The 24,766-nt window shown below is 63.8% G+C and overlaps 1 protein-coding gene across 7 annotated transcripts in view; it reads left to right on the top strand.

The window, feature by feature from the left end:
* RIPOR1 (RHO family interacting cell polarization regulator 1) overlaps positions 1–23,860 on the top strand; it is a 117,479-nt gene extending 93,619 nt beyond the window's left edge. For 6 of the 7 annotated variants that reach the window (XM_084644609.1, XM_084644606.1, XM_084644607.1 and 3 more), the window contains exons 3-22: positions 4,093–4,245; positions 6,397–6,475; positions 6,999–7,022; positions 7,931–7,984; positions 8,272–8,424; positions 8,515–8,578; positions 9,930–9,973; positions 10,283–10,408; positions 11,274–11,422; positions 11,964–12,093; positions 14,747–15,559; positions 16,034–16,173; positions 18,249–18,423; positions 18,839–18,974; positions 19,181–19,342; positions 19,665–19,823; positions 20,889–21,085; positions 21,212–21,295; positions 22,086–22,176; positions 23,265–23,860. In XM_084644609.1, the coding sequence (XP_084500735.1) occupies positions 4,093–4,245; positions 6,397–6,475; positions 6,999–7,022; positions 7,931–7,984; positions 8,272–8,424; positions 8,515–8,578; positions 9,930–9,973; positions 10,283–10,408; positions 11,274–11,422; positions 11,964–12,093; positions 14,747–15,559; positions 16,034–16,173; positions 18,249–18,423; positions 18,839–18,974; positions 19,181–19,342; positions 19,665–19,823; positions 20,889–21,085; positions 21,212–21,295; positions 22,086–22,176; positions 23,265–23,362 (3,031 nt within the window). In that variant the 3' untranslated portion in view covers positions 23,363–23,860. The other variant, XM_084644604.1, reaches the window with a different exon arrangement.
* Positions 23,861–24,766: the final 906 nt, after the last annotated feature.

The following is a 24,766-nucleotide window of genomic DNA, read 5'->3' as shown; positions in this document are numbered from 1 at the left end:
CAGGATCCTGAACTCGACCATCTCATGGTCACTGCCTCCCAGGTTCCCATCCACTTTTGCTTCCCCTACTAATTCTTCCCGGTTTGTGAGCAGCAGGTCAAGAAGAGCTCTGCCTCTAGTTGGTTCCTCCAGCACTTGCACCAGGAAATTGTCCCCTACAGTTTCCAAAAACTTCCTGGATTGTCTGTGCACCGCTGTATTGCTTTCCCAGCAGATATCAGGGTCTCCCATGAGAACCAGGGCGTGCGATCTGGTAACTTCTGTGAGTTGCCGGAAGAAAGCCTCGTCCACCTCATCCCCCTGGTCCGATGGTTTATAGTAGACTCCCACCACGACATCACCCTTGTTGCTCACACTTCTAAACTTAATCCAGAGACTCTCAGGTTTTTCTGCAGTTTCATACCGGAGCTCTGAGCAGTCATACTGCTCTCTTACATACAGTGCTACTCCCCCACCTTTTCTGCCCTGCCTGTCCTTCCTGAACAGCTTATATCCATCCATGACAGTACTCCAGTCATGTGAGTTATCCCACCAAGTCTCTGTTATTCCAATCACATTATAATTCCTTGACTTTGCCAGGACTTCCAGTTCTCCCTGCTTGTTTCCCAGGCTTCATGCATTTGTGTATAGGCACTTGAGATAACCCGCTGATCGCTCCTCTTTCTCAGTATGAGGCAGGAGCCCTCCCCTCTCACGCGCTCCTGCTCCTGCTTCCTCCCGGTATCCCACTTCCCCACTTACCTCAGGGCTTTGGTCTCCTTCCCCCGGTGAACCTAGTTTAAAGCCCTCCTCACTAGCTTAGCCAGCCTGCTTGCGAAGATGCTCTTCCCTCTCTTTGTTAGGTGGAGCCCGTCTCTGCCCAGCACTCCTCCTTCTTGGAACACCATCCCGTGGTCAAAGAATCCAAAGCCTTCTCTCTGACACCACCTGCGTAGCCATTCGTCGACTTCCACGATCCCTACCCAGGCCTTTTCCTTCCACGGGGAGGATGGACGAGAACACCACTTGCACCTCAAACTCCTTTATCCTTCTTCCCAGAGCCATGTAGTCCGCAGTGATCCGCTCAAGGTCATTTTTGGCAGTATCATTGGTGCCCACGTGGAGAAGCAGGAAGGGGTAGCGATCCGAGGGCTTGATGAGTCTCGGCAGTCTCTCCATCACATCGCGAATCTTATCTCCTGGCAAGCAGCAGACTTCTGTGTTTTCCCGGTCGGGACGGCAGATAGATGACTCAGTCCCCCTGAGGAGAGAGTCCCCGACCACCACCACCCGCCTCCTTCTCTTGGGAGCGGTGGTCGTGGAACCCCCAACCCTAGGACAGGGCATCTCATGCCTTCCAGTCAGCGGAGTCTCCTTCTGCTCCCTTCCCCCAGACATATCATCTGGTCCACTCTCCGCATTAGTACCTGTGGAGAGAACATGAAAATGGTTACTTACCTGTATTTGCGTTGCTGGTACATGGATGTTCCCTTTTTTTCTTCTGGAGGTCACATGATGCCAAATTTCTTTGCCATCCTCCTGCCCCCGCTGTGCAGCCTACTCTGAATCTTCAGAACATTGTGCCCGTAGAAGCATATCCTGACGTCTGTCCAGGAAATCTTCAGTTTCTCTTATGCAACGCAGGGTCGATACCTGTTGCTCCAGACCTTGAACCTTCTCTTCCAATATGGAAACCAGCTTACACTTTGTACAGACAAAGTCGCTTCCATCCTGTGGAAGAAAGACAAACATGGCACATCCAGTGCAGGTCACAACAGCTGAACACCCCCCATCCATATTACCTTCCTTCTACGAGCTTCCTCAGGAGTTGTAGTAATTACTCAGAGAATCCGGCAAGATGTAAGCCTCAGTGGGCTCTCCCCAGGCGAACTCCCAGGCAAACTCTTTCTGTTGGTTCGCTGCTCAGCTGTTCGCTGCTGACTGGCTTTTTATACAGTCAGGCCCACTTAAGTCTCACCTGGAACAAAGCACTCTGAGTTCCCGCCCTTTTCAAACAACCAATCAAGCACATGTCAAACTGTCCTCACAACAAACACTCAGATACTCACAACAAACAAACACTCAGATACTCACCAACACAGCCTCCTTAATGCAGCCCTTAGCATACCTCCTCTCAGGCAGATCCCAGGCAAACTCCTTCTGTTAGCTGCTCTGCTGTTCGCTGCTCAGCTGGTTCGCAGCTGACTGGCTTTTTATACAGTCAGTCCATTAATGGACTTAAACCTCCATGAACTTATCTCGTTCTTTTTTGAACCCTGTTATAGTCTTGGCCTTCACAACCTCCTCAGGCAAGGAGTTCCACAGGTTGACTGTGCGCTGTGTGAAGAAGAACTTCCTTTTATTTGTTTTAAACCTGCTGCCCATTAATTTCATTTGGTGGACCCTAGACCATAGATCCATGTGGGTAATGGGGCGGGGGGCCGTTTGGGGGCCAGCATGTTGAGGGTCGAGGCTAGCGTCCATGGTAAGGACTCAGCAGGCCCTGTGTTCCGTGTCCTGCGGGCAGAGAGCCGCTGCCCAGCCCTGCTGAAGGGCTCGAATTGGGCCATGGGGCTCTCTGGGTAGCTGGGCGAGCTCTGGCCGATGCCTTCAGGAGGTGATGGCCTGGCCTAGGTGGTGGTGGGGTTCTACTGCCCTAAAGATGGGCCTCTAGGCTCAAGAGCTGGCCCAAGGGGAGATGAATATGTGGGTATTTAGGGGATTCAGGAGGAGAAAGAGGACAGCTGGAAAGACCCACAGACGTCGTGCCTTGCTTAGAAATCCGGGACGAAGCTTCCAGACGAGGGGTCAGTCTGGCTGTGGGAGAGCTTTCCGAGGGCCATGTTGGGACCCCCAGTGCCTGGAGAATGTGCCCTGCTGGCCCCTCGTCCTCTCTCTTGGCATCTGAGTTATGGGTGGTTGGGAGCTGTCCATGGGCAGGGAGTCTGGGCTGTGGTTCTTGCTGTTGGGTGCTGGGTTGATGGCTTGTCCAGGTGTGCAGAGGTCATGTTTCCTGTCTATGGGGAGGCACTGAGTGATTGTGAGAGTCCTGCATCCATTGTTCTGTTCCCTGCCCGTTTCTGGCATGTGGCCTGGAGTTGAGTTCTCAATTCACTGCGTGAACAGGGCCACGGCAGACTCTGCAGGGAGGAATCTGGCTTCGCACCGCGTGAGCCATGACCAGCCCTGCTTCTTGTCCCAGCTAGTGCCAAGCAAACGGACAGAGCACCAGATCTCCTTCACGCCCAGCACTCCCATGGCCAGTAGAGGAGACCTGAAATCGGAGCAGGCTCTATCTAGCCACTGTGGGCGCCGCTTCGAGAACTGGGGGTTCAGAGGTGCAGCCGGAGATGGTTCTGGCCTCCACCTCAGCCCCAGGTGCAGCCACAGAGTTGGCTTTGATGGTTGGAGCACTGATTGCTTGAGAAACTGCTCCCTCACCTGGTTCTTCCTGGGCAGTTGAGTGTCGGGGCGATGGGCTCCCCGTCCCTGGTTACTGAGCCCAGGTGTGTTGCCCATCAGGTCGCACTGCAAGGCTCCTCTCTCCAGCGCTGGGAGGTTTGATTTGGTGGTGGGGTGGGTATCTTCGTGGGTTATTAACATGCCTAGAGCGGTGTGTTTCCATGGCTGGGACCCGTGTCGGAGGCCGGATCGACCTGGGGTTACCGGCAGGCTCACCGCTGCAGATCTGGCGGTGATTGGACATGGGCACGGTGGCTTTGGCTGCAGTTCTGGCCCTGTCCTGGGTGCACAGAGAATCGTGGTCCAGCCCAGGCGGCCTTCCTACACCGGCCCTGCATGGCCCCAGCCCCGCTCGGCGTTGGCTGTTGCGGGGGAGTGTTAAAGGAGACGGGACGCCCGCCACTCCTGGCATTGCTACCACCCGGCTGTGAGCAGGGCTTGCTGCTAGCAGCTTTCCTCACCCTGACACTAGCCCAGCAGTGGCAGGTTCCCACCGAGCCATGGCAGGTGGGAGAGGGTGGTGGCTGCTGTTGCCCCTGGCGCTTCCCCCCTCATTGATTCCTGCAGAGTGTGGCCTTGGCTCCTGGCGCTCAGCTCCTGGCACGGGGCAGAAGGGAGCTTACCCAGCCTTCTTGTGCTTCCTCCCCCCAGGAACCTGCCTCCCTTCAGCACACCCACGGTGTCCAGGAAGACTGGCTCCCGGGTCAGGAGGATGTTCTCCATGTCCCACAAGTCCCCCCCTCCCAAGGTGCCGCAGCCCGACCGGCTGGACGAGGTGTACGAAGCGCTCAAGAAGGGCCTGACGTAAGTGACCTGCCACATGGTGCCCAGCCCAGCTGCACAGGAAGGGGAGCAGCCAGCCATGCAGCTGGATGGCCCCTGGCAGGGGGCGTGTGGGAACAGAGCAAGGGGTGCCCAGCTCTGCACAGAGACACGGGGATCCCTGGGAAGGCCCCGGACAAGCCAGTTCCCCTGCCCGGGGACAGGACGGCTGTGCCATAGGGCTGCGGACGAGATTGATTCTTCGTGGCTAGGCGTTACCTGCCCCACGCCAGGCGGTGGCCACAGGAGAGCCTAGGGCGGGTCGCTGTGCCCAAGTGGCTGCTCCAGAGAAGCTGTGCTCCAGGGCAGTCTGAGCCCCAGTGGGAAGGGAGGGCACCAGCCGAGCCCTGTGTCAATCTCCCCCTCAGATGGCTGTGAGGAGCTTGGCGGGGTCTGCGGGCCAGGCGGGGCGCACACAGCTGGGGTTTGTGACCAGCCCTGTGATTCCTTTTACTGCCTCGCTCGGAGGCCTGTTTCCTCCTGGCTGAGTGACTGTGAGAGCCAGGTGTGGCCGATGGGGGAGAGTGAGTTGGGGGGGTGCTGGGCATGGCTGGTGGGGGCAGGGGCTGGGTGTGGTGAAGGCTGGGGGAGGGGGGGGCTGGGCATAGCCAGTAGTTGGATGTGAGTTGGGGGCAGGTAATCTGGTGCCCTGGGTAAACTTGTATTTTGGCACCCCTGGCCCCTGGAGGCGCCCCCCGATCACCTCCCTACCCCCATCCCATCACCTCAGGGCCCCACTGCCTCCCCACAGTGCTGGGGGAAGGGGAGCCAAGCGTGGCCTGTGGGTGGGGGCAAGCTGGGGGGGCGGGTGCCAGGCATGGCCAGTGTGAGGGAGGGAGTGCTGGGCACGGCTGGTGGGTGGGGCAAGCTGGGAAGCTGCTAGGCATGGCCAGGTGTTGGGTTGAGCTAGGAGGGTGGGTGCTGGGCATGGGGTTGAGCTGGGGAGGCAGGTGCCAGGTGTGGCCGGGGTTAGGTGCCAGGCATGGCTGGTGGATGGGGGAGAGCTGGAGGAGGGGGGTGTCAGGTGTGGGGTTGAGCTGGGTGGGTGCCAGGCGTGGCAGTGCATGGGGTTGAGCTGGGGGGCGGGTGCTGGGTGTGGGGTTGAGCTGGGGGAGCAGGGGTGGGTGCCGGGTGTGTGGGAGAGCTGGGCGGGTGCCAGGCTTGGCCAGGCGTGGGTTGCGGGTGTGTGGGAGAGCTGGGCGGGTGCCAGGCGTGGCCAGGCGTGGGTTGCGGGTGTGTGGGAGAGCTGGGCGGGTGCCAGGCGTGGCCAGGCGTGGGTTGCGGGTGTGTGGGAGAGCTGGGCGGGTGCCAGGCGTGGCCAGGCGTGGGTGCCGGGTGTGTGGGAGAGCTGGGCGGGTGCCAGGCGTGGCCAGGCGTGGGTGCCGGGTGTGTGGGAGAGCTGGGCGGGTGCCAGGCGTGGCCAGGCGTGGGTTGCGGGTGTGTGGGAGAGCTGGGCGGGTGCCAGGCATGGCCAGGCGTGGGTTGCGGGTGTGTGGGAGAGCTGGGGGGGTGCCAGGCGTGGGTTGCGGGTGTGGGGGAGAGCTGGGCGGGTGCCAGGCGTGGCCAGGCGTGGGTGCCGGGTGTGTGGGGGAGCTGGGTGGGTGCCAGGCGTGGCCAGGCGTGGGTTGCGGGTGTGTGGGAGAGCTGGGCGGGTGCCAGGCGTGGGTGCCGGGTGTGTGGGAGAGCTGGGCGGGTGCCAGGCGTGGCCAGGCGTGGGTGCCGGGTGTGTGGGAGAGCTGGGCGAGTGCCAGGCGTGGCCAGGCGTGGGTGCCAGGTGTGTGGGAGAGCTGGGCGGGTGCCAGGCGTGGGTGCCGGGTGTGTGGGAGAGCTGGGCGGGTGCCAGGCGTGGCCAGGCGTGGGTTGCGGGTGTGTGGGAGAGCTGGGTGGGTGCCAGGCGTGGCCAGGCGTGTGTGCCGGGTGTGTGGGAGAGCTGGGCGGGTGCCAGGCGTGGCCAGGCGTGGGTGCCGGGTGTGTGGGAGAGCTGGGCGGGTGCCAGGCGTGGGTTGCAGGTGTGGGGGAGAGCTGGGGGGGTGGCACAGCCAGGAGGTGTCTGTGCACCAATTGGAGCTGGGCCCTGCTGGCTGTCTCTACGCCCAGCCTGGGGGCCAACGCGGGGGGTGCTCTTGCCCGCAGAGCCTACCTGGAGGTGCACCAGCTGGAACTGGAGAAGCTCAGCACCCAGATCCGTGAGTCCAAGAGGAATTCCCGCCTGGTGAGTGTGGGTCGTGCTCGGCTTTGTGGCACCGCTCTCCCCCTGTGCTGCCCGCCAGCCCTGCCAAAGAGCCCTTCCTGGGTCCCTGGGCAGGGTTTCCCCATCAGGTCCTGCTCCCACAAGGGAGTTGGAGAGAGGATTGTACCAGGACCAGCTCCCCCAGGAGAGGTAGGAGCAGCGAGTCTGTGTGGGATTACAGCGCTGGCTGGCTGGCAGCCTGGTACCTCCCCCGCAGTCCAGCGTGGGTGTGCATGGGTGTGAGCTGCAGAGCCCTGTGGCAGCCCAGCGTGTCCTCCCGTGACAGTCCCTCCGTGTGATCTGCGCGCTGCGGTGCCTCTCCCGCTGAGCTTCTGGCACACAGGCAGTGAGCTGCGTAGCACGGAGCCCCCCGCCCTGGGGCCTCCCAGGCTGCATGTTACGTGTGTGCTGTTTGCACTGACATGCTACCAGGTGCTCGCATGTCCTATGGCAGGGCCATGCATGATCCTAGTGCTCTCACCCCTCTCCTTTCCTCTTTCTCTAGGGCTTTCTCTACGATCTCGACAAGGTAAGGGGCTGGTGCTGACCAGAGCCAACGGGGGAATAGTGGGGCAGGCCCCTTGCTGAGCTCCTGACGCTGCTCTTTGGGCCCCCTCGCTCCCTTCCAAACTGGGCACTCCCAGAGCCCCAGGTCTCATCACCCATTCGCCCTCCTCACTGGCCTCGTCAGCTCCCCTCCCCACACAGGCCTCCCAGCTGCAGCTGGGATTAGCCAGAGGCGATCAGCCGCAGGACGGTGCCTGAGGTGCAGGGGAACACGGGGCAGGCTCTGCTAATGGGGCGCCTCCCCCCTTGTGTCCTGCTCCGTTGCACAGAGTCCTTGTTGCAGTCGGTGCCTCTCCTGTACGGAGCCCTCAGGGAAATCCAGACACCAGCATCCAAGGGTTGACGTGCGACTGATTGTGCTCTGCCCTGTGGGGGCTTTGGGCAGAATCTCTGGGCTAAAGGGCCTTGGACAGGCGAGTGCAACGGCCCCCCTTCTGCGCTGCTGTGGTGGCCGATGGGGGCCGGCACGGGTGTGGTTCTGCTTGGGTTTGTGCCCTGGTCATTCAGGGCCTGTCGGTCCCACATTTCCCGGAAGCCTCCCTGGGTGGCTGGAGAGCTAGCCGGGTCATGGCCCCTCCAGCGCCCCTCGTTGCTGGGAAGGCCAGATGGTTTTATAGGGAGCTCGTGGCTGGCTTGCGGCCAAGGCCTGACGCACGTGGGAGAAAGGTGCTCTCGGTTACAGACTGGGCATCCTCGGGCTAAGCGCTGGGCCTCCATGGGGACCCCAGCCCCAGCGGGAGGCAGCTCAGCTTCCCCATCCTGCCCTACCCCCGGCCCCTGGACGCAGCAGCGGGGAAGCCTGTGCTGTGTGTTCCTGGGGCCGCCCCTTGCTGACTGCCTCTGACCTGCTCTCCTCCTGCTCGGTTCCAGCAAGTCAAGTCGATCGAGCGGTTCCTACGCAGGCTGGAGTTCCATGCCAGCAAGGTAAGGGTGACCTGCCTGCGGGGTGGGGGGCGCCCCCACCTCATGTGGCTCTTATAGGCATGTGGGGGGTGACATACTTCAGTGCTTCTCAAAACTGGGATTACCCTGAGTGAGGCACAGCCCCCCCCTTCCCCCCCCAGTGCTGCCCTGGGCTCCCCTTGGCCCCCCCAACGCCTCCAGTGCTGCCCTGGCACCTGGAGGCGTTGAGATGGAAATGAGGGGAGTACGGAAGGGCCCCCAGGCGCTGCGCCCAGCTCCTCACCGTGGCGCTGCGGCTCTCCTTGCAGATTGACGAGCTCTACGAGTCGTACTGCATCCAGCGGCGGCTCCGCGATGGGGCCCACAACATGGTCAAGGCCTACACCGCTGGCTCCCCGGGCAGCCGCGAGGCACGCGACAGCTTGGCCGAGGCCAGCAAGGGCTACAAAGAGTACACCGAGGTGAGCGGGGGCCGGCGGGGTATGGGGGGCCGGGCAGGGAGGGGGCTGGAGCCTTTGGCTAATGGGTGCTCTCGTCCCTCCTGTCCCCAGAACATGTGTCTGCTGGAGAGCGAGCTGGAGAGCCAGCTGGGGGAGTTCCACATCAAGATGAAAGGTAACTGCCCCCCCGGTCCTCCCCACACCCTGCTCCCCATGGGCGGTGAGTAAACCACCAGCTTGGGGAGGCTAGTCCCCAGCCAACCCCTTCAGCCTGAGGCTCTGCCCCTCCCCCTTCCCCCCCAGAGTGCTGGATGTCCCCCCACCTCCCAGAGCACAGGGTGGGCATGCCCCCCCCGCAGCTTTGGAGCACCAGACAGCACATGGCCTCCCTCCCCGCCAGCCCTGGAGCCTTCCCCTGCCTGTTAGACCACTGCCCATGCCACTCCCCCTCTCCCACCCTGCTCCCCTTCCCACTCCCCCCATCCTGCTCCCCCTCCCACACCCTGCCTCCCCCTTCCTGCTCCCCCAAACCCCACTTTCCCTCCCACACCCTGCTCCCCCTTCCCCACCCTGCTCCCCTTTCCCACTTCCCCACCCCGCTCCCATCAACCCTGCTCCCCCTCCCAAACCCTTCTCCCCCCACTCTGTTCCCCCTTCCTGCTCCCCCCACCCTGCTCCCCCTCCCACACCCTTCCTGCTCCCCCCAACCCCTCTCCCTCTCCCACCCCACTTCCCTTTTCCCACTCCCCCACCTGCTCCCCCCACACCCTGCTGCTCCCCCCACCCTGCTTCCCCCCCGCATCCTGCCTCCCCCTTCCTGCTCCCCCAAACCACACTCCCCTGACCCTACTCCCCCCAACCCTGCTCCCCCAAACCCTGCTCCCCCCTTCCCACTCCCCCTTCCTGCTCCCCCAACCATGCTCCCTCTCCCTCATCCTGCTGCTCCCCCCACCCTACTCCCTCTCCCACACCCTGCTCCCCCTTTCCCGCTCCCCCCAATGTTGCTCCCCCCCAGACCCTGCTCCCCCTTTCTTGCTCCCCCTTCCACACCCGCTTTCCCTTCCTGCTCCCCCACCCTGCTCCCCTCAACCCTGCTCCCTCCACATACCCCTTCCCCACCCTGCTCCACTGCCCCCCGCTCCCCCCCACACCCTGCCTCCCACACCCTGCTCCTCCTCCCACACCCTGCTTCCCCCTCACTCCGTTCCGCCCCTGCTCCCATCCCCTGCTCCCCCAGGACTTCCTGCTCCTCCAGCCACCTCCCCAGGGCACGGTGTTGGTCCTGCCCAGGTGGCTGGCTGGCTGCACCACGTGCCTCCTGCCCAGGCAGGCCCTGGACATGGGACTCAGCACTGAGCCCAGGGCAGGGGGTGAACCCCGGGGCCTTGATCCTCCTCTAGCCGCACGGCTTAGGAGAGGGGCGTCTCTTCCGGGGCAGGGAGGGGCCTCACTTCTGTGCCAGCCGCGGGGGCTGGGGCCAGGGGTGTCAGCTGGTTCTAAGCTTCCCTTCCCCGCTTCTCTTGCAGGACTGGCCGGGTTTGCCAGGCTCTGTGCTGGGGACCAGTATGAGGTACGTGGGGAATGCAGCTGCAGCTGTCAGCGAGCAGGGGATGGGATGGGGTTGCTGGCAGAACTAGCCAGTGAAATTCTCCCGGGAGGCAGAGGGGAACCCTGGGCATCTTCCCTCTCCTTAGGGGACAGAGTGAACACGCCGCCGAGCCCCATCCTGGGGACCTGCCGCTCCAAGCCCTGCTGCAGGGAGACATGTGGGTCGGACCCTGCCAGGGGATTGGCTTGGAGCGTCTGGTGTGGGCCGAGAGCCAGCTGAGTCTCGGCTGGGCCCCACCCGGCACCCACCCCGTGCTCCTCTCGCCCTCAGATCTTCATGAAGTACGGGCGCCAGCGCTGGAAGCTGAAGGGGCGCATCGAGGGGAACGGGAAGCAGGTGTGGGACAGCGAGGAGATGGTCTTCCTGCCCCTCATCACAGAGTTCCTCTCCATCAAGGTACAGGGGATCCCGGCGCCTGAGCACAGCAGGGCCAGGAGCTGGGTGGGAAGCAGCCCCATCCTGATCTGCTTCACGGGCAGGAAGCACTCGAGTACCTGACCCCACGCCCAGGCACATGCTGCTGCCGCAGGGTTTGGCTGCCACCGCGGCCCCAGCTCTGCCCATCCCAGCGCCAGAGGGACCGGCTCTCGCCGGGCTCCGAGCCAGCTGCTGTGCTGTTGGCTCTGGCTGGCGCGGCTTGTGGGGGCTGGTAACTACCGCTCACTCCCTCGCTGGCTTTCTCCAGCCACAGCCACCTTGGCTCCTCCCTTTCCCAGGGTTACACCCGCATCGGGCAGCAAGGGGTAACCTCGGGAGATGCCTGAGCAGCTGAGCGCTAGGAGAGCCAGCCGTGGGTACCGTCCCCCAAAACAAGCAACCCCACCCTGTGATCGCGGGGCCAGGGCCCGGGCTCTGCAGCCTGCTCGGGGGCCTCGGGCCATGCTGTGGGCATGGGCAGAACAGCTGCTAGTGGCATCCAGTGCTCCCGGTACCTGCTGACTCCTGGCCTGGGATCCTGCTGTGCAGCGCCCGGCCGTTGGCAGAGCTGGCGGCTGCTGGCTCATGACACTGGCCCCGTGGCAGGCAGTCGAACGGGGCTCTGCCGGAGGTGGCAGGTTCGAGCGCCGACGCGCTCTGCTGTGTGGATGGATGCAGCCGCTCATGCCGAGACCCAGCCCTTGGGAGCTGCGGCTGCTGTGCTGCCCCTGGGCGCCAGTGTGGGTGTGGCCTCTCCCATGCCAGCATGGGCGGCCTAGATCCCGGCATCGGGGGGGGCAAAGGGCAGAGTCTGGAGCCTTAGCCCCTCCTTCTCCCCTGCCAGGTCACAGAGCTCAAGAGCCTGGCCAACCACGTGGTGGTGGGCAACGTCTCGTGTGAAACCAAGGACCTGTTTGCAGCGCTGCCGCAAGTGGTGGCTGTCGACATCAATGACCTGGGCACCATCAAGCTCAGCCTGGAGGTGAACTGGAAGTGAGTGGCCTAGGGGAGTGTGGCCGGGGGGGCTAGCTGGGCTAGCGTGGCCCTGTCTGCCCTGGGGCTCATCGGCCTTGCTGGGTGCTCGCTGTCCCGATGGCACTGCCCAGGGGATCCAGATTGGGCAGGCAGGCCCCTATCCTGGGCAGTTGGCCCACGGCCCCTCCGGCAGGGCACAGGTCCCATCGGCAGCCCCGGGGACTCATAGTGGCTGCACACCTCCTTTGCTCTCCAGCATTTGTGGCTAACCCCGCGCGTTCGGGCAGCCTGCCCGGCTTCCCTCCCTTCTCCTGGGCTTCCTGCCTGGCCCTCCCCCTTCCCCGCTTGCTGTCGCTTTCTGCAGCTCGGTGCCCGTGCCAGGGTCAGAGCTCAGCGCTGCTACCAGCCCCTGCCTCTCCCTCGTGCTGCCCATGGCACAGGGCACCAGCGCTGCGCGGGGCAGGAGGATTGGGAGCCCAGCTCCAGTCCTGAGCCCAGCGGCCTCCTGCCTGCAGTGCAGAGCACCCCACCCCTCTTACCTCTGTGCTCTCACCCCCAGCCCCTTCGACAAGGATGATCAGCCCTCAGCTGCCAGCACGGTCAACAAAGCATCCACTGTCAACAAGCGATTCTCCACCTACAACCAGAGCCCGCCTGACACGCCCTCCCTCCGGGAGCAGGCCTTCTATGTGAGTGTGCCTGGCCCGGGACGGGGTGTGCCCTGCTCAGGAGCTGGGGGCCGGAGAGCGCTCCAGGAGGGGCCCCTGCATTCTCTGAGCCGCCAGCAGGGTCCTGCTCGGCCCCTGTGCGCCCATCGCCGTGGTGTCTCCATGTGGGAGCACAGGGCTCCCCTGTGCTCTGTGTGCGTTGCCTGTGGCCCATGCCCAGGGCAGCTCCAAGGGGACGTGGCCCTCTGGGCTGCTGCTTCATTGATTTGCAGACATCCTGTTAGGGCCCCCTTTCCCCCGTGCCAAAGCTGCTGCACCCTGAGGATGGCAGACGGAGTAGACAGGCAGCCCCAGCAGCCGGCTGAATGGCCCCCCGAGATCCCCTCCCCCCACTGACGGCTCCCTCTTCTCTCTGGCCAAGAGCCCGGCACAGGCGGTCTCCGACAAACACATGGGGGCCTTGCTGGACATCATCCATGAGACGCTGCTTGAGAAGCTGTCTCGGAGCTGCTCCTGCAGCGAGGGCTCCTCGGTCCAGCTCGGGAGATGCCCGCAGTGGGGCCGTGCAAGTTCGCTGGCTGGGGCCAGCCCGTAGCTTAGCCTGGGTGATCTAGTCACCTCAGATAGCACTAGCCCCGGCTGCCTCATGCTCACTAGCCCATCCATAGGTCCTGGCTTTGGGAACCTGTCGGACAGGGATTCCCAGCCCCCAAACTGCTCCCTGGCCGGAGCAGCTGGGGTGTGTGCTGTCTCTGAGCCGGAGGGCTGGTACGGGGGCTGGCAGTGGCCTGTAGGCTCCAGGCTGAGCAGGAATCTGAGTGTCAGGGAAGCCCCATCCCCCAGAGGCCCGTTCAGGTCCATGCCAGCCTCTCCCTGCATAGACAAGCCTTCGCTCTGAGGTTGCCCTGGATGCCCCAGGCCAGAGATGGTGCAGTAGCTGCTTGCCATAGTTATAGACCCTGCCCCCTTGCCCTTTCCAGCCCAGTCTGCACCCAGAGTGAAACACGCCTCCGACCCCACTCTTCCTTGCCCCATCTCGTACTTCATGCCAGCCCTGCCAATGGGACCCGTTGCTCACACCTGGGTGGCTCTGGGGCTGCCCGCTGGGGGGGTTAGGGGCTGGAGGAAGGGCACAGAGCAGGAGCTGGCAGCCGGGACTCTGAGTGGGGTGGAGCAGTTACAGCAGGGTTTGTACTCCTGGGCCCTTGCCCTCTCTGTGCTCACTTACCCCCTTAACACTCCCCATGCCCTTGGACTGGTTCGCTCCGGTCCATTAGGCGTGTGGAGAGCCTGGCAGAGCAGGGCTGAGGGAGGCCAAGGGCAGGGGATGGTGCCTCACCCTCCGTGCGGGCTGAAGCTGGGCCCTGTGCTGGGGGAACGTGGGCACTTTCACGGCATGGGGAAGTTCCCCGGGGTGAGAGGTGTCTGCACAAGGCTGCCGTGTCCCATTGTGACTGTGGGGCAGCTCTGGGGGGTGGGGGTCTGGTACAGGCTGGGCACCAGAGTACACACTGCATTGACCGGCCCGGCTCGCAGCGTGGTGCTGAAATGCCTGGAGCTGTGCTGGTCAGTGCCGGGTGGAAGCTACGCCCCGGCCAGCCTCTTCCTCCCAGGCAGTCTGTCGGGGCCCAGGTGACGTGACAGAGACCCTGGCCCGGAGGCTGCAGCAATGACCTGCGGACGGGACCCTGCCAGTGGGACGCTCCCCTCACCACCAGGGGGGTTTGGTTTGGTCCCAAGCCTGAAGGAGGCTGAGCCCTTGGCTCCCACAGCCCTGCCCAGGGGGGAGCTGGCTGGGAGGCTGGGGGTGACATGGAGTTGGGCTGGGCTGGTGTCCTCACAGCGACTCTGCCCTGCCCCCAGGCAGCTGGCAGACCCTGAGACTCAGCAGGCTGGGGGCAGACGGGGCCTGGGGCACCAGTGGCATAGGGGAGCTGCTGAGGGGGAAGTGGGAGGTGGCTGGGACCCCAGTGAGCCAGTGTGGGACCCTGGCAGCGGTGGGGGCGGGAGGCTGGAGAAAGCTCCATGCGGGCTGTTGGTTGCCAGTGGCTGTGGGGCTGACGTGAGCCCCTGGTGAGGGAATGTTGGTGGCTGTGAAGGTGATTGGTGGTGGTGGGGAGTGGCCGTGGCAGGTGGTAGTGTGTGGGGGGGGTCAGGGGCTGGGTGGGGAGTTGGCATGGCCGGGGTGGGTGGGTGTGGCTGTGGTCAGGGCTGGATGGCGAGTTGGCATGGTGGATGGGTGTGGCTGGTGGCTGCGTGGTGGGCCTGGTCAGGGGCTGGGTGGGGAGTTGACATGGCCGTGGGTGCGGATGGGCATGGCAGGTGGGCATGGAGGTGATTGTGGTCAGGAGCTGGGTGGGGAGTTGGGTTGGTGGGTAGGTGTGGCTGGAGGCTGCGTGAGGGGTGTGGCCAGTGACTGAGAGGGTATGGCTGCTGGCTGTGGGGGGAGGGCGCGGCCAGGGCTGGGTGGGGAGTTGGCAAGGTGGTGAGTGTGGCTGGCGGCTGCGTGGGGAGGGCGTGGCCAGGGGCTGGGTGGCTGTGGCTGGCGGCTGCGTGGGGAGGGCGTGGCCAGGGGCTGGGTGGCTATGGCTGGCGGCTGCGGGGGCGGTCTCTGGCAGCGGGGCCCGGCGGGGCCGGTGGCGAGGGGCCGTGCTGATGTGCCGTGTCTCTCTAGAACATGCTGCGGCGGCAGGAGGAGCTGGAGAACGGCACGGCCTGGTCTATCTCCTCGGAGTCGTCGGACGATTCCTCTAGCCCCCAGCTGTCAGGCAGCGCCCGCCACGCCTCCCACAAGCCCATTGTACAGCCTGAGGTGCAGGCCTCCGCCCCCGCCATCGAGATCGCTTTCTCCCAGCAAGAGGAGGTGGGCGCCGCAGCCGAGCCGCCCGGCCGGCAGGAGGAGCCAGGGGGTGCGAGGAAGGAGATGGTGGCCAATGGGCACGTGCCCTACTCCCGGACTCTGAGCCACATCAGTGAGAGCAGCCTGGACGTGGCAGTGGATTGCAGGGAGGGCCCCAGCGCCCACAGCAGGGAGCCTTCACCAGTCCCCCAGGACCCCAGCGCCAGGGAGCTGTCGCTCCTGGAAACGGACGCCCTCCCCGAGGCGTCAAACCCGCCAGCGCCCTGGGCAGGGCTGGACATGGGCCCGGAGGCTGAGTCCTGTGGGGCCGTCTCTCAGGCCAAGGCCTGTGAGCCTGTGGTGGGGCGGGCCGAGGCTGCTGTGTGCCAAGCTCTGGGGCCGCAGGGACGTGAGGTCTCCCCGGGCCAGCCGGTGGTGCTGCAGCCGGTCTCAGAGGAGAGGAGGAGGCTGGCCCCTGCCTGGCTCCCGCCCCCCAGCCCAGCAGAGGTGCCAAGGCCCAAGCCTGTGGACTGTGGCCTGGAGGAGGCCATCGGCTCGCTGGGCTCGGCCCTGGACGACTATCGGGGGCAGTTCCCCGAGCTACAGCTGCTGGAGCGGGAGCTGAAATGCCTGGAGGAGATCCTCATGGTAAGGGGGCAGCGGCAGGGTCTCAAGGATGGCGCCAGCCCCACAGCAACCATGCAGGTCGGTGCCCAGCTCCTCCCCTTCCCACACGGGCAGCGAATGTCCTTGGGATGGGGACACTGGTTCATGGGCTCTATTGTCACGGTTCCCCTGCCCTGTGCCCCTTGTGTGCCAGTCAGATGGGGAGCAGAAGGGGTTACATCATGGAGAGCGGGGTTGGGGGAGCGTGGCCAGGTCCCAGGGATGACGGGCAGGAGATGCGGTGGGGCAGGGAGTGTGGCATTTAGAACCAGCTGCACCTGCCACAGTGTGCCCACAGCCCATCATCCCGCCGGGCCCAGGGCCCCTGGTGGAGCAGCCCAGGCCCAGGGGCCATGGCACGGGTCCTAGCTGGCACAAATGCCAGGCAGCAGCAGCTGGCCAGTGGCCTGGGGACAAAGCCTGCCCAGCCCCCCCCTTACTGTGCCTTCCCCACAGCACAAGCAGGGCGTCTTCCTGAGCCATGCCTCCAGCATCAGCCTGGCGGTGGAGCACGCCCTGGAGAGCTTCAGCTTCCTCAACACCTCGGACATGGAGGACTCGGAGGGTTCGGAGGAGGAGGGCAGCCGGAGTGAGCGGTAAGCCGGGTGGGGGTCTGCACTGGCACTCGCCGCCTCCACTCGAGGAGGCGTGGGGCGGGGCAGAACGTCGCTCTGTGTGGGGTCTGATCCCCGGCACTGACCCAGGCTCCTGGCCTGGCCAGTTCCCGGCATGGGGGTGAGCCAGGCGCCCCAAGAGGGGCTGGGCCGCGTGCAGAGATGATGGTTGAGCTCAGGGAGTCAGACCGAGAGGCGCCAGGTTTGATCCCCGTCGCCCCCGCCCCACCCCGGTACCTAGAGTTTTGCTGTGGCCCCCATCCCCTTCGATGTGCCCCGGAAGCCCAGCGCCTGCTGGCTATCGCCCCCCGGTGGCCAGGCCTGGCTCTCAGCAGCAGCTCCCGGGACCAGTGAAGTGTGTGGTGCCCTGGGAAGGCCCTTGCCTCCTCCGGCCAGTGGAGCGCTGCAGCGGGTGCGGGGAGCGGAGGCGGCGCGCGCAGCCTCGGCTTTGCCACCAGGGGCGCTGCGGAGCCAGTGCGGCCCCGAGTCCCCACTAGCCACACTTTGGCCGGTTATGCTGCAGCAGCGCCACCTAGTGGTCAGGGACCTGGAGTGCTGTGTCCGTATTCACTCCTTCCCTCCCCGCCCCCCGGCTTTCCAGAGCTGGGGTGAAGAGGGGAGCCTGTGGCCCAGCTGCTGTCCCCTGCTCCCCTACACTCCAAGATGTGGGGGGCTGACTCCTTGAGGGAAGGAGAAATGGGTCCCAAACGGATCCAGCTCCTTGTCCACTCTAAACCACAGGGATCTACAGGTCAGACTTGCAATGGCCCCTGAACCCAGGCTCTCTCCCTCTCTGGGTGCTGCTGCATAACACGCTCCTCGGAGGCCTGGGGGACTGTTAGAAGAGAGTGTGAGGCCCAGGACCCCTGGGTTCTGTGCTCGCAGGGCGGCAGCTGGTACCAGAGATGAGAGCAGAGGCCCAGGACTCCTGGGTTCTGTGCTCGCAGGGCGGCAGCTGGTACCAGAGATGAGAGCAGAGGCCCAGGACTCCTGGGTTCTGGGCTCGCAGGGCGGCAGCTGGTACCAGAGATGAGAGCAGAGGCCCAGGACTCCTGGGTTCTGTGCTCACAGGGTGGCAGCTGGTACCAGAGATGAGAGCAGAGGCCCAGGACTCCTGGGTTCTGTGCTCACAGGGCGGCAGCTGGTACCAGAGATGAGAGCAGAGGCCCAGGACTCCTGGGTTCTGTGCTCACAGGGCGGCAGCTGGTACCAGAGATGAGAGCAGAGGCCCAGGACTCCTGGGTTCTGTGCTCACAGGGCGGCAGCTGGTACCAGAGATGAGAGCAGAGGCCCAGGACTCCTGGGTTCTGTGCTCACAGGGCGGCAGCTGGTACCAGAGATGAGAGCAGAGGCCCAGGACTCCTGGGTTCTGTGCTCGCAGGGCGGCAGCTGGTACCAGAGATGAGAGCAGAGGCCCCGGATCCTGGGGTCTGTTCCTGGCTGTGCTGTGGACTTGCTGTGTGGCCTCTCTGTAATGGGGCTGGCGTTGCCCGCCCAAGGGGCCTGAAGGGCTCAGTCACTAGGGGCTGGGTGCACTGGGGGGTGTCAGCTGCCCCCATGGGAGCTGCTCTGGGAGCCTAGGGACAGAACCCACTCTAGCAGGGTGAGAGCTCCCCAGGGCCAGGGGCCGTCTCCAGGGGCTCGCATGATCACTTCCCAGGTGTGACCCCAAGCGGACAGCCCCTGGAGTGCCCCACCTGCCACTGGGCTCTCCATGCACAGAGGGACCTGCTGCCCCACGGCTGGGCCTGTGCGTCAGGGTTTGCACAGCACCCATTGTCCCATCCCCAGTGCAGTTGGAGGTGGGGATGAGCTTGCGTATCGCCTGCGGGTTCAGCAGCAGCGGGGTCCTCAATAGGGTAGGTCCTATGTAAACCATGGCTCTTTTTTCCCTTCCTTTGTTGCAAGTTCACCTGCAGCAGAACTGGAAGGATTTAACCCCCAGCCCTGGGAGCTGGAGGCTCTTCCTCGGGGCAGGGCAGTTGGCGCCTGTGGCTGAGGTGAGGGGGTCCCCTTGCTTTGAGGGCATGTGTTTACTTGTCCCCCCATTCCTGCAGGAGGGCTGGCGGGGCCCGTGCTGTGGTCGGGGCTTTGGGAGGCTGTGAGGCCACGGCCGAGGACATCGGCACGTGCAGCGGCTCTGAGGGCAGCTCTGACCCCATGAGCACTGGCAATGAGTTCCTGGACAGGGCCGTGGTCCTGCACCTCAGTAACTGCAACCACCTGCTGCTGGTGAGTGTGTGGAATGGGAAGTGGTGTGGCGGGGGGCATCTGCTGGCACGCGGGGCTGCAGCCTCGCTGAGGGTGCCTGCAGAGTGGGGGGTGCCGGGGCGCCAGGCTGGCAACCTCTGACGTGCCTGGGTGGGGTGGCCCTGGCGCTTAGCCAGCCCGGCCAGCCCAAGCACCGACTCACTCGTGGCCAACACGGAGGGACGCTGCAGGCTGGCATGAGGCATGACAGCTGCTGCCCCCGACTCTGCAGGCAGAGCCTGGGAAGACCCCAGCTCCCGGTGTGCCATGCTGCGCTCAGTGACAGCTCCCCAACGGGCATGCTGGGGGCTATGCAGGACAATGCAGGCACCCCCAGGCACTGATCCTGCCCCCCAAGCAGAGCAGCCAGGAGCACTGACGTGTCTGTAATTTGCAGAAACTGGGCACGTTTGGGCCGCTGCGGTGCCGGGAGACGTACGCCTTGGACAAGCTGATGAGGGAAGCGCAGGTGCTGGAGATTGTCTGCCAGCTGACGGAGGAGAAATCGGGGGCGGCCAACGCTGCAGCAGAAGGTAAAGGCCCTGGCACAGGGCCCATCCCAGGCCCATGGATGGGCGCCACGGGGCACTGCCTGCAGGGCATGTGCTGGGTCAGAGGGCTGGGGCTGGCCAACAGTCACGGTCTCAGTGCTGGTGAGCAAAGCCTGCCCCGTGGTGGCAATGCCAGCAGCATGCCCCGTGCTGGGCGTGGAGGGCCTTGACCGTGTCTCTGCCCACAGTGGTGCAGTTTTCCACCCGGAGAGAGGGTGTGCTGGCCTTCTGGGACCGCTGCGTGGAGCAGCCCAATGTCTACACCTGCCCTGTGGAGAGGTTCCTTCGCACGCTCAGTGCCCAGTATGCAGTGCCCATGGCTGAGCGGCAGCTGGGCCTGGCAGACTCAGGTGAGTGCAGTCTTGGGCCCCTCCAGAGAGGGAGGGATGCGAGCCCTGGGCAATAGCTCCGCTCCGCTCGGCTATCTCTGGCTCCCCCTCCCAGGCTCAGAGCGACTCTGAGAGCTGAGAAGAGAACGCGGGAGTCCTGCCTCCCAGTCCTCTGCTTTGGCTAGCCCCGCCGCCCCTCCAGGAAATGCCAGTGGTGGCAAAGCACCAACCTGCTGGAGGGGGCTGTCTTGGTGCCAGAGGGCGCCCCAGAGGGCCTTGGGACTTTGTGCCAATGAGGTGCCTGGGCTGCTCCAGGGGTCCTGACCCGGTGCCCTCCCTGCAGTGTGCGTGAAGCTCGTGGAGGATGTGCTGGCCCGGCGGCTGCCCAAGCGGCCTGGGAGCAGCCAGGGTGAGCAGCTCACCATCTTCCAGTACTGGAGCTACTTCGAGTCGCTTCCTGTGTCTACGCTGGACGCCTACATCATGGAGCTGGCTGAGGAAGGTCAGAGCCTCATAGACGTCCCCTCATGGCTCCAACGCTGCCACGGGCGGGCGCTGACGCGGTTCCCCTGCTCCGGGGTGGGCGGTACCGGCGCTGGTGCGGGCGGGGCGCTGGCGCGGTTCCCCTGCTCCGGGGAGGGCGGTACCGGTGCGGGCGGGGCGCTGGTGCGGGCGGGGCGCTGGCGCGGTTCCCCTGCTCCGGGGAGGGCGGTGCCGGCGCTGGCGCGGGTGGGGGCTGACGCGGTTCCCCTGCTCCGGGGTGGGCGGTACCAGCGCGGGTGGGGGCTGACGCGGTTCCCCTGCTCCGGGGTGGGCGGTACCGGCGCTGGTGCGGGCGGGGCGCTGGCGCGGTTCCCCTGCTCCGGGGAGGGCGGTACCGGTGCGGGCGGGGCGCTGGCGCGGTTCCCCTGCTCCGGGGAGGGCGGTGCCGGCGCTGGCGCGGGCTGATGCAGTTCCCCTGCTCCGGGGTGGGCGGTACCGGCGCGGGTGGGGGCTGACGCGGTTCCCCTGCTCTGGGGTGGGCGGTACCGGCGCTGGTGCGGGCGGGGCGCTGGTGCGGTTCCCCTGCTCTGAGTCGTTAGTCGCCAGTGCAGCAGACGGCACCAGACTGTCTCTAGCGCCTGTCCCTGCCAGCTCACTTGCAGGCCGATGGAGCAGGGCAAGACTGAGCCAGGCTGTGCGCGGTGGCTTTGTGATCCCTGCCCAAGGTGCAGTGGGGCTGGGCTGAGCTGCTCCTGCGGGCTGCCAGCCCCTGCGGGCTGCCAGCCCCTGCCTGTGTGCTCAGGCCTCTTCCCTGGCTCGTTCTCCTCTGCCCGTGGATCACGCAGTGCGGCTGGGATATGGCCCCCCAAGAGCGCGCTCTTCCCTGCCAAACCCAGCTCTCCCAGTGGTGCCGGGCACCTGCCTTCCTGTCCCTCTGGTCTTTGCGTGAGCCAGGCAGGTGGGAGTGAAAGCCCGGCCCCCAGGGCACAAGTGTGGCTCGTCCCTTCCCAGAGGGACTAGCCCAGCCCAGAACTGAGGACTCCCCCAGCTGTGCTGCGGCTGTTCTCACACCCCCTCCCTGCAGTGCTGCTGGCCCAGAACCTGAACTCAGACGACCAGGACGTGGTGCTGAAGGCGCTGAAGCGAGTGCCCGAGAGCCGGCTCAAGAAGGACGGGCTGAAGGCCATGAGCTCGCTGCTCATTGAGGGCAACAGCAAAGTTGTCAGCGCCGTGTCTGCCCAGCTGCGCAGCCTCGCCGAGAACCCCCGCTTCCGGGAACGGGTGAGCGCCCCAGGGCCCTCGCACCCCTGGCTGGGAATGGGGCTCAAGGGGAGGGAGGATGGGGGGGTACCAGCTGCTCTCAGAGGCTCTTCCCAGCCCTGGGGTGCTGATGTCTGTGTCCCCCAGGCCCTGGTGTGGTACTTGGAGCAGCTGGAAGATGAAGAGGCGCAGATGCGAATCGCCAGCTGCGCAGCGCTGGGGTGTCTCAAGGTAAGTGCAGCCCCCGCACCTTGTCTGCATGGGGGTTGATAGCAATGAGCAGCTGCCAAGGCCATGCCCCTCTCGCCGCTGGGCCACTGTGTCCATGGGGGATGACATGGGGCCCAGGCCAATGCAGCAGAGGGGAAATTGCCCAGATCCCCCCTGTACCCTGCTGCCAGTGGGCTGGGCCCAGATTTCAGCTCCTCCTGCCCAGGGACCTCAGTGGCCTCCCCTCCTAGGCACAATGGCAGCAACCTCCCGCTTGTGCTGGAGTCTAGGGAGCCGGGGCAAGGGCTGAGTTCATCCTGTGTGGGTGGCTGTGTAGGGGAGGGGAACCAGGGAGGGAGGCAGTGGAGCCCCAGCGAGACTGATGGACACAGGCAGCAGCAAGGAGGTGGCCTATCCCCAGCCCGGAGCAGAGGAGAAGCCATGAGATGTGCCCGCGCAGGGGAGGAGCCAGGAGGCAGCTCCACCCACCACCTCTGCTGGTCGCCTCGGCAGCACTAAGGGAGGATGGGAGGCGGGGGGCACAGCTGGCCTAGAGCAGCCCATGGGGGACGCTGTCCTGGCCGACTGCCTGCAGGGGCGAGCGTGGAGCAGCGGGACTGATCCCTGTGTCCCTTGCTCTGCCAGAACTGAGACAGGACCACAGGGACCTTGTTCCCACCCTCTACCCATCTTCCTGGCCTCTGCCCTGTCTGTGCTGCCCCTCCCCCAGGGCTCCCCCCCGGGGTTGAGCGTGCAGCCAGGGCATGGAGGATGGGCACATGCTCAGCGCTGTGTTGGCCTCTCCCGGCAGGCCAAAGAAAGCATCGAGCAGCTGGTGTATCTGTGCCAAACGGATAAGGAGGACGTGCGGGAGGCGGCCAAGCAGAGCCTGATGCTGTGCGGTGAGTGCCCTGCTGCACACCCAGGGCCTGGAGCGGTTCCTCTAGGTGGCACCAAAACCAGACTCTGCTCGCACCCCCTTGGCACCGTCCCAGTGGGAGACAGGACCTCCCAGTGCCACAGAGCTGGTCCTGGAGCTAGGCTCCCTGGTCCTGTCCATGCTAGACCCTGGCTGCAGACGAGGGCCCAGTGGACCAGCTGGACATGTCATAGGCCTTGGGTCCATGCCTAGCTCCAAGGGCTCAGGCTTGCCATGCTGCCAGGGCTTCCCACCTCGCCTGCTGCTGGCACCACCTGTGGGCCTGGCTGGGGCGAGAGCAGATGCAGGCCCCTAGCCCAACAGCATGCTCCCCTAGCTAATGTCGGCAGGTGCTCTGAATATGTGAGGCGCTAAGTGTCATTGTTATTTATGATCATTTATTAGATGGCACTGAGAGAACCATCTGATTCGCTAACTAGGCTTCTGGGTCGTGACAGCAGCTGCACAGGTTGGGACTTGTTGGCCAGAGTCGTTTCCGCTCCCGCCCTCCTGCTGCTTTGCTCATGAGTGTCTCTTGTTTTGGACCCTGTCGGCCATGTCCTTTTAACCTGTGTGTCTTTGCTGTGTGTGGAACCCCAGTTCTGTGGCCTGCCCTGAATTTGTCGGCACAGTGTACAAAACCTCAGCCCTGCTGGTGTGGGCATGTGTGCTGCCCCCTAATGGCTGCAGCCTGCACAGGCTCTGCCAGCTCAGGGCAGCTCCCCCTTAGCAGAGAGGGGCTGGAGCGAGCGCCCTGGGCTCCATCTGCATGCCCACATGGGCGTCATTCAGAGGGCAGCTAACTAACAGGATTTTTTATTATTACAATTTACATTGAATAGAAAAGTCCTTGAGAAGCCTGAAGCCAGCCTTGTGCATCAGCCCAGAGTGCTCAGGAAGATGCAGGCTGAGCAGGGGGAGCCAAGAACCCTCTGCTCTCCTGACTGCCACACTGGGGCTCCAGCTCAGCTGGGCCAAGGCCTGTGTGTGGAGGAGACTGGGCGGTTTAGAGGGACCTGGGAAGGGAGCCTGCTGAGCGGCTGGGGTGACTGACCTGGCGTGTGATTGCAGGGGAAGACGGTAAATCGGCTCACCGGCGGCTGGAGGAGACTCTGAACTGCTTACCGAGGATCTTCGCGCCAGGCAGCATGGCCAGCACAGCTTTCTGAGACACGCTGGCACTAACCTACTTGTGATCCCTTTGGGGTGAAGGCACCAGGGAGCTGCTGGAGGCTCACACAGCCTGGGCCCAGCTCCCATCCCTTGGGAACATGCAGCAGTATTAGTATTTCCCTGCCAGCCCGACACACCCCACTCACTGCCTTACGGAGCACAGCTTTCCCTCCCGGCGCTGTGCCAGAGGGGCTGCTCGGCACACCACCATGGAGAACCGGGGCTTTGGACACTCCCCTCCCCTCCAACTTGCTTTTCTGTTTCAACTTGCTAGGTGGGGCCAGAGCTTGTGCACCCCTGCTGAAGACTGGGTTGGCACATGAAGTCTGCATTGGGACTCCTTCCAGTAGCTCACAGGCAGCTCAGACTTCCCCAGATGGACATGCACTTTGAGGCAATGTTGTTTCTTTCTGGGAGCTCCCTTGCTGTGGGCACCATCCTCCTTCAGCGCCTGGAGCCTCCGGGACTCAAATAAAACGAGACATAGATATTAATATATTCTGCTGGCTTATCTTCTTTTCAGCTCCAAGTGTCTCCTGCCTCCCCCTCCCTGCATTGGCCGCAGGGACCCCCCCAGCTGAGCAGTCCCCTGGTGTTAGTCATCATTTTTAAAGCAGGGTGGGGGACAGGAGCAACAGAGAGAAGGGACAGATGGACAGAAGCTGCCACCTTTTTGATTTATTTTATTTTGTATTTACCAAGTTTTGCAGAAAAGCAAAAGGAAAAAAATCTTTTCTATAAAATCTCTATAAATCTATATATAATGTAATTACAGAGAATGGCTAATTTTGATTTTAAACCAGAAATAAAAATAAACCTTTAATGAGCAAAGATGTCGCTTTGTCAGAGTTTTGCCCGGGGCAGAAGTAGAGGCTAGTAGTTAAAGCAAGAGGCTCAGAGTTCGGCAGCATGGTATTGGGAGCAGAGCAGGGATTAGTGGCCTGGAAAAGTGCTATGCTTCTGCTTGCCCACTTCTAAAATAGGGATGCCAGTCTTCCTCGAGATTAGCTTGTTAGAGCACTTTAGGATCCTCATTCCTAGAAATGTGAAGTGGTTGGTCCCTCCCCATTTGGAGATACCCCTCAGCACCCTGCTGGCTGTGGGGCAGCTGAAGGAGAGATGCTTTGGAGGGGGGCAGATAGCAAGTGTATTTTTTCCACCATGCAGCATGGTAGAAATGATTCAACAAGTGAACACCACAGCACAAGGACCCCTCTCCCTTCAGGCAGCCAGCAGGATGCTAATACTGGGCCTGATCAATGTACCTCATATTTACTTACAGTACAATGCAGGCAGCAGCCCAGCAGAGCTGGCTGCAAAGATTGTGCAGTGCTTTGGCTGGTTTTCCTTTTGCAGCCAGCTCCTTGTGTGAAGAGCCTGCTCAGAGGGGAAACCACTGC

Source organism: Lepidochelys olivacea (genome assembly GCF_965140295.1).
Source record: "Lepidochelys olivacea isolate rLepOli2 genome assembly, chromosome: 12".
NCBI lineage: Eukaryota > Metazoa > Chordata > Testudines > Cheloniidae > Lepidochelys > Lepidochelys olivacea.
This window is presented reverse-complemented; position numbering and strand designations above follow the sequence as displayed.